An 8,892-nucleotide genomic window follows, 5' to 3' on the forward strand; every position below is an offset into this window, starting at 1 on the left:
GGGATCAATAAAGTCTCTTTCTAGTAACTAGGAGCATACAATGGCTAAGTGGTGCTGAACAAGAGCTTAAATATAAAATGTCAGCCAAACATTTATGAGACCATAATTGGCAGCAGTGAGAGTGCATGCAACTTGGCATTTGCACATATTTGTGGCAGCAGCCTCAGATTGAACTATTATAGCAATTTGAGTACCCTTTGACTCTAATTAACTCCAGGACAAATAAAATAAAAGTCCATGGATTTGCAGTGAAATTGAGGGAGCCATCCTCAGCTCTTCTCAACCAAAAATGGAAAATGCCAGCTGTTAAAGATGATTTGAATCTACTATTCTTTCTCTCTATCCATCCCATCTGCACACATTCTCCGATTCTGAATCCTAGTTGTTGCCCTTGATGTCATACCGTGGAAAGGCCAAAGGTGCTCAGTGATTTCTAAACGTGGCATCTACAGGACACACTCAATTACCATTGGCTATCTCCAAGACTTGACAGCACAAAGCCACCGTGGTTACTCGCCGAGAAACAAAACACTCTGGCAATTCCATTAGCATGCTGGGTGCTTGCCAGCAGCCCTTTGCATTATGTTCTATGGTAGACAAATTGGCAGTCAAAATTGTGTTGCGAAGGGGGCTAATTGCTTGAGTGCAGGGTTAGCCTGTATTTCACAAGACTCGAAATGCACAGGGAGATGGGCTGACCCAACTGTCTGATTTGTCCCAAGATGCGGTGACGAACGTGATGCCAGAACACCTCTACTGTTGTGATCTGACAATTCTTGTGAAGGAGAATGTTATTCATTAGCTTTTTTTCTCATGAGCCAAAAGCTTAAAGACCCAGTGAAATGAAAAGCTTATTAGCTTTGATATCACCAAACCACCTTTTTTTTTTTTGCAAAGCGTAAGTAAGCTATTTTCTGTGAATGTACGATATTTTTCAATTTATTAGCTGGTAATATAAAAAAAAAAGAGTAAATGGTAATACTATTGGCACTACAAACCAGTGTGCTTATGATCATGATAAATTAAAATTGTATGATAAATATCAGTTTGCAATATCAAGCAGCATAACAAACTGTTTTTGACAGCTAAAATAACTGGAAGAAGGGGTGACCAACACATCTTCTTTCTTCCGGACATGTCCTGACTAGTAATGGGTCTTTATTTTTTAATGAATCTTTAATGTGACTCGGGAAAAACGAGTCGTCTCAGGGAGTAATTCGTTCAGTCGTGCATGGGCAAAATTCTATAGGTTCTGTACTGAAATTAGTCTAGTAGTTCACCTGTTTCAGTCAATGCAGTCTGAGCCGGAAAGGGAATTGATTAGTTCATCTCATGAGTCTTCAGGTTTTTCGAGTCGTTCATTCATCACATGACAGACCCATAAGCTTTAACCTAAGCAGTCGGAGTTGGAAAGAGAATAATAATAATAACCAACTCTTTATTCCCTTTGTTACAACATTCAGTGTATGGAAAATAACCATCATGACAGAAATTCACATATTTATAAACTGTAAGAAGTAAAAAAGCCCGGAAACGCAATAACTGTAAGAGTAAATAATAATTATAATAATGATGATGATGATGGTGATGATAACACCTGTTTGTAAGGAAGCTTGTAAATTAATTTCTCTATCCAATGCTGGCAGAAAAGAAAGAACGATAGGTTCAAGCCTTTTATATAGTCTGGTTAAAGCTTATGGGGCTGTCATATGATGAAGGAATGACTCAAACCCGGGGATTTGTCAGATAAGAGATGAGGTGAATTAATCTTAGACTGCAGACCCAGATGAAAAATTTATAAATATTTTCTTATAACATTATCGTTTTGTATTGTTTATAGTGTGATCAACGTTTGCGTAAGTACTAGTAGACATGTTAGGGAAGTACATAACATTTTAATTATACTTTAATAAAAATGAAGGAAATGAATGAAATGACTCGAAAAAAAGATTTGTTCATTTTGCTGAACGAGACTCAAAAGGCCAGAGTCTGTAAAATGATCTGAACATCCCATCACTAGTCCTGGCTGGGATTTCTAAATTGCCTAAAATGTCTGAAATAAAAGTTAAAAGGGGATCAGGCCTTTGCTGTGGCGGGCCGAGGCTCTGGAATAGTCTTCCTCAGGAACTTAGAGATTGTACAGCACTTTGGTCTGCAAGTGCAGTTGTAAAGTGCTCCATAAATAAAGTGAATAAATGAGTATTTATATTCCTTCTCGAACTCCATGATTGGTTGATTGTTGCACAATTGGTCGAACTACTTGTTAGTCATTATCTTCAACTAATTTTAAAACCTGGGCATTTTACAAATTTGACGTAAAAAAATATAAACATTTAAAATTGTACAGTCTTTTTGTTATTGGAAGTGAAGCGACTATACAATTGTAAAAATAAAAAGATTTAAGATTCTTCACAGCGATGCCATAAAAGAACCACTTTTGGTTCCACATAACCACTCTTTTCAAAAGCTGAAGAACCTTCTTTTGCCAACAAAAAGGTTCTTCAGATGGTAAAGGTTCTTCATGGAATCATTTAGACAAAAAAGATGCAGCAATGGCAAATTGTGTTCCTGGCCACGACATAAATTGAAGCATTTTGGCTATTTATTAAAAAAGGTGCCTTCAATATGATCCCCTTGCTCTAATACTGCATATAATACACATAAAAACATATAAACAAACATATGCATAAGGGATATGCTAAGGTAGGTGGCTAATTAGTTAAGCTAATACACAGTGTAGCCGAGAAGCCTACTGTGCAAAATACAAGCTAATAAAATTAAATTAAAAATATATATATATATTTATATGTGTGTAGCCTATGTGGTTTTTCTATCGGTAGACCAAATTCTTAATGATGTACAGGGTCATTTTGGCTCATTTGTCTATTTCGATGAAATAATGAGTTCAAATGAAATAAGAACAAAAAAGCAGTTTGTAAAGATAGCAGCAAACAGATTGCTAAAAACTATATAAGACCCCCATACCCCTCACCGAAAAAGTTTGAAATCCACTGCTTTTTTGACACCCCTTAATTCACAGAGAGAGGAGAGAGAGAGAGAGAGAGAAGAATGTTAAGGACGTTTATTTGAAGGTGTGTTTTGAATATTAGAATATGCCGCAAACATCGTCATAGGTCGGTCCCATGGTGGTGTGAATGTTTCTTTAGTCGGCGTAAACGGAAGCCATACTAACTTAAGCGATACAGACTAATGTAGAACTTTTTCAAATCAATGAACAGTCTCCCACTGCTCCCGCACACTTTATCCCATAAATTGAAGTAATCCGTTTTCATAAGAGAGGGATAATTTACAACCACAAGAGGTCGATATACACACAAGCAAGCGCTGCTGTCACGGCCAACATACCCCCGGGGCTAATTTTTCCCAAAAATGAATGCCACTTATTTCAACCAAGCAGCTTCACATTGCCATTTGTAGGTTAGTCCGGATAAATCATCCAACCCCCTCTTACAAACATCCGCAATCAGATCCTTTCAGATAATAAGGTCAGGGAGCACATTCCAGGCCAAGGTTGATGGTATTGGAGTCTAAATTAAGAGTCTGCGTGTGGTCGAATCCTGGTCAACAACAGCCAATGAGCTTAAATGACTCACATTTTCATTCAGATATCACACGAATAAAGCCATTACACCTTTTTTATTTTATTTTATTGCTATTAGTTTAACCTGAAATTGAAGAAAAATGATAAATATACATGCTTAAATATTAACATTTAAATCATATGCATGGGCTTCTGGCAAAAGTCAAAAAATAATAATAATAGAAAGGTTAAAAAATAATAAAATACAAACTACAATATAACACAGCTCCACCAGTATGCTGTCTAAAATGGTGTGCAAGAATTGACTGAAAGCTGATCCCTTCATTTCTATCTTCTCTGGCAGAGAAGAGTCTCCAGATCAAGTTCACACACTGTGATGTATGGCATTGCCTTACACATACATTCTGCTGGCTTTGCTGAGAGTAAATACTGGAAATGTCTGTATTACTTCTAGGGGTCAGAGAGGAACGTTTTATTCCTGCTCAGTTTGAACCCCTCATATTACAGTTCAGGTTTACCTTTGTTTACCAAACAAATCACTCAAAGCCACAATAGCATATATGTCATGTTTGAGATCTAGAAATATGTAAGATTATATAGATCATGCAAAATCAGATTGTGATTAATCACGTTACTCCAGTCTTCAGAGTCATGTGATTCTTCAGAAATCATCATAACATGCTATAACAGTATATCTCTACAGTGTGTGCATAAGCTATAGATTTTTTGTTCAGATTTTTTTTTTTTTTTTTCATTTCATTTTTTTATATTTATTTTTACTTCCAGCCCTCGTCAACAATTATATAATATTATTATATTATATACAAAATTCATAGTTTTTTTTTTTTTTTTTTTTAAGATTGATGTGTTGTGTTTTGGAATAATCAAAATGTGCTTGGAAAAAATATGATGACTTAATTACTCACACTCTTTGGTGCAGGTTTTTTTTTTTTTTTACACATGCTGAAAACCTTTGTGCTGCTTAATATTTTTGTGTAAACAGTAATAATTCTTTTCAGGATTTTTGAATGAATAGAATGTTCATAAGAAAAGCATTTATTTGAAATACTTTCATAATTATCAACACAATTATTTAATAATTTTTGTAAATGATGTAAAGATCTATACTGTACTTGACCCCAAGTATTTGTTCAGTCTTTCTGCAAATGAACTATTTGGTTTTGACTCACAAGGTGTAGCAAGCAATACTGGAAAATGTTTTACTGTTCACTACACTACAGTATTTGGGAATCAGGGCAAATCTCTGATCTGCTGCAATCTCTGGGCCCAGCTGCTGGTGGAGCTGCAGACCTTAAACTCACTGGACAATATTGAATGCAACAACCCAATCTAATAAAAGCTAAAACGTGCCATTTTTTTTTCTGAGCCAAAACAGCATTATGTGAAAGGGCAAGGACTGACAACCACTAATATCCGAGCTCCTATTATGACCCAACATCTAGGATTTTGCAATCAAATCTGTATAATTATTGCTTATCATACAATAAACACAACATGATGGTGATAACCTGTACACAGATTCTGAAGCCAGCATTTGTTGGCAGTTATGATGTTGCAGGCTGTTGCGCTCTAGGTCATTAGAACAGCCCTCATAAGACAGAGACTATTTAGTCATTGGGTTATTACTGTGAACAGTGCTAATTAATCTCAGAGCGCAGAGCAGCGTCGTGAGAGGGGCTCTGGTTTTTGATTACAATAGGAAAGCATTTGCTGCGGTCGTCATAATGATACCAAGCTCCTGCTAGAAAGCCCCCGCTCACTCCGGTTACCGACAAGGTTTAATCAATACTGTGTCCTTCATCCTGCCTTCAGGGCCGACCTTGGCAGCCTTTTGTCTCCTAAAAGAGGGCAAAGAGCATAAATGTGGATACACAGAGAAATTTATTTTTTATAAATGAATGGTCCAAGCACTGATCCCACATGAAAATAAATCCCTAGCACATCCAGTCAGCTCATTTGGAACCTAATGAGTACTCATATGTGTATCTTTATTTTACCTTAGCCTAATGAAGTGTCACTGTGCCAGGATCATTTGTAAATTTATTAGAGCCTCCTAATTTAGGCAGAAAGGTTAGAAAAGGGGCAAGCGAAGCCAGCACTGATCAGTTCAATTGATTCATTTGAAAACAAAGACATTATCATGCAATAGAGGGCTACAGTAGACTAAATGATGTGGAAAAAGCAGATATATTTAAGCAGTGAATATGAAATATGTAGATAAAGGAGCCTTGAAGAACCTCCAGATCTGAAAATGCTAATCAGCAGTTCCTTATGACTGAATGATGACCACTGAAATATTCTTACAGCATCTCGGGAACAGATAAAATCACAAAAACACAATCTACTGTTGAAAAACAAATTTACTGCATCACTCTGCAGAACACCAAATTTTGTGTTAAAAAACATGAAACAAACTTATCGGACATTATTGTCAGCTAACAAAGGATTACAAATATCCAGGGTAAACAATTTACTTATGTAATAATGAATAAAGAAACTAGCAAAACGGCTTCACATCTTCCTCTTCTGGGTGCTGATGTATAACACTAGAGGACAAAGAAAACAAAATGAACATTGCTATATGCAAAACATCTATTAAAAGTCAAATGTTTGATGACATGCTCACAGACAGATTATGAAACGACACACTTTACTTTGCTTTAGCTGAAAACACAATGAAAACAACTCGGGATAGAGCACACACTGACAACACATACCATTGTTTCCTCTGAGAAATGCGTCTCCATACTTGTTCTTCAGCTGGCCATTGACATATTCCTCAGTCTGTTCCACAGCGATATTCATGTAGCCATCAAGGCAAGCCAGGACTCCTAAAGGCAAGATACAAATTAGACTTTATTTCATTTTTTTTTTTGCATGTATTAGAAAACGTATTCTCATCTGAGTTATATATTATATTGTGCATTATTCTGCATTATGATGTGGGGAAAGTAAAATAGTCCACCCACAGTTATGCACCAGCTGCGTTGATGCAGCTCAGGGAAATATTCCTTTCCATGGAGCCTGAGGTTATTTTGACAGAACATGTTTATAAATTTAAGTTTAACATTTTTGTCACTGGATGTATAGCAGCAACAGTGGGAGACTAAAATATATAACATTTTAGACTAGTCAGGCATGTGTCTATTATGACAGTTATGTGCAGAATAGCAATCTTTGACAAAAACATGGGCTGAGTCTACACTTTCTAGAGCAGTGGTTCTCAACTAAGAGGATGGGAGATTTTATTTTTTTTATGGGTACCATACACTATCGGTATTATAATGGATTATTATTATTATTATTATTCTAATTATGCTCAAAAATATTTTAACATATTGACATTACTTTTAAATGATACAAATGTAAATTTGTAATAAAAAAAATCTCAAGCAACTGGAAAAATCATGGGGCCTTTGAATATTGTTTTAAACAATGGATTGCCTTGGAGTCAAGAAGGTAGAGAACCACTGTAGAAGAGGTTTAAATGTAAAAAATAAAATTAAAAAGAGTTTGGTACAGCTAGTAAAGGGAGGATTCAAACTGAAAGCTCAGATCAAGAACAGGATAGATCCACAGTCATATTTAATATGGTGAGAACATACAATAAACTATGCTGGTATGACATGTTTACCAGATTAACATCCACACAGCTGCATTTTCTTATTTCCAAAATTCTGAATACGATTAAAGTCTCTTGGTTTTTTAATTCTTGTATGAGGTAATTTACCAATTTTAAGCTAAATCTACAACTTTGGTTTATAAATCTCATTTAATGCTTCTGCATTTAACATTACCTCTGTAATCGACACCAGAGTTCAGCTTTACCACCACTGGTCTCCCAATGATCTGCTTCAGGAAATCACTTGGTGTCTGCTTCCGGAGACTCATTTTTACTGAAAATAGAGAGAAATTGAAGATTATAAATCGCTAATATAATCACAGATGCAAGAAAATGTGCCCAGGCTTTTTTGTTAGCAAAAAATAACTGTAACACAATAAAGTGATGAATGCCGTTAGACTACTTTGTCATTCACTGACTAGTTATACTAAACACATTATTTTAATGAAACCGTCGATCTATGTTTTAAACTGCTGTACATTTAGCATGAGCAGCTAGCTTAACGTGTTAGCATTACAACCCAGTGGAGGACAAAACACACTCGTTATACATGTCGCAGGGTAGAGTAATGCAATTTATTTAACCTTATTTAATCGCACTCGTTTATTTAAAGAACAATACGAAGTAACTCACCTCTATCGTTTAGTAACGTTTGCCACACGTTTCGGCTGAGTGACTGTTGACCAATGAACTGAAGCGCTTTTGGTGTTTACACCGCGCAGCCAATCAGATGCGTCGGTAAAAACCCAGCGTACGGGAGCCGCAAAGGTAACATTATCTCAAATCCTCTACAAAAGAATGCGGAGGGGAAAAGGAGCCAAAACGACAAAGGTAGTAAAGAAAGAGAAGCTCCGCTTTTGTTTTAGAAGGAAACTAGACTGGAGCGCTACTGAATGACGAATAGATAGATAGATAGATAGATAGATAGATAGATAGATAGATAGATAGATAGATAGATAGATAGATAGATAGATAGATAGATAGATAGATAGATAGATAGATAGATAGATAGATAGATAGATAGATAGATAGATAGATAGATAGATAAAAGACTGTATAATTATATTATAAAATAATTTGGTATACTGTTACAAAAATGGGGAAATCTCTATAAATTGTGTAGAGAGGTGTGACTAAAAACATAGAAAAAAGTATATATTGAGTAGCTGATAAGAAAGATGGGGAAGAAAAAACCTGTCTTTTGTTCACAGGCAGAGAAGGGCATGCACCTGAGAGACAGAATCATAAAGCACTTCTGGCGCATCCAGACAGTTTGCTTGTTAGCAGGGCATTGGTAGCCCTGAGGAGGCTAGAGGTTAATTTGGTATCTGGTGCCGTGTTAAACTGAGGTCAGCGCTACAAGTCCTTAAGTCATAAACAAGTGTGGTTAAGAGCCGTGTTCACACCTAGGCACAAGTTAATGAATATTCAATGAGTATTTTTTCCCTTGTTGCCTGAGTTCATGTCCTAAAGGAGGGTTAAGAGGGAAAATGTGATCTAATGTGTTTTCCTGTCAAGGCAATCATTCATTTAAGGAAAAAAATTCAAACAGGTTAACAGATATCTTAGTAGAAGCACACAATGCCTGCATGTTCTGTGGTAAATATATACAGAATGATTTGAGCGATATGACAAAGACTTGACACACTCACACACACACTATGGCACATTCTTGACTTTACTGGAA

The 8,892-nt window shown here is 36.0% G+C and overlaps 1 protein-coding gene across 1 annotated transcript; it reads right to left on the reverse strand.

The window, feature by feature from the left end:
• Positions 1–5,606: 5,606 nt before the first annotated feature.
• lsm6 (LSM6 homolog, U6 small nuclear RNA and mRNA degradation associated) lies at positions 5,607–7,977 on the reverse strand. The gene is made up of 4 exons (XM_026260612.1): positions 7,839–7,977; positions 7,381–7,479; positions 6,301–6,414; positions 5,607–6,129 (listed from the first exon to the last, which is right to left on the reverse strand). Exons 2-4 carry the CDS (start codon positions 7,472–7,474, stop codon positions 6,095–6,097), a joined length of 243 nt encoding a protein of 80 aa, XP_026116397.1. The 5' UTR covers positions 7,475–7,479; positions 7,839–7,977; the 3' UTR covers positions 5,607–6,094.
• Positions 7,978–8,892: the final 915 nt, after the last annotated feature.

Source organism: Carassius auratus, unplaced genomic scaffold, assembly GCF_003368295.1.
Source record: "Carassius auratus strain Wakin unplaced genomic scaffold, ASM336829v1 scaf_tig00215565, whole genome shotgun sequence".
Lineage (NCBI taxonomy): Eukaryota > Metazoa > Chordata > Actinopteri > Cypriniformes > Cyprinidae > Carassius > Carassius auratus.

What these genes read in the sequence shown, in the direction of transcription:
- lsm6 (XM_026260612.1), bottom strand. Translation starts at nt 7,474, where the DNA reads ATGAGTCTCCGGAAGCAGACACCAAGTGATTTCCTGAAGCAGATCATT. An exon ending in CTCTGGTGTCGATTACAGAG is followed by an intron (nt 6,415 to 7,380) that starts GTAATGTTAAAT and finishes TCTTGCCTTTAG; the next exon opens with GAGTCCTGGCTTGCCTTGAT. An exon ending in ATTTCTCAGAGGAAACAATG is followed by an intron (nt 6,130 to 6,300) that starts GTATGTGTTGTC and finishes TTTGTCCTCTAG; the next exon opens with TGTTATACATCAGCACCCAG.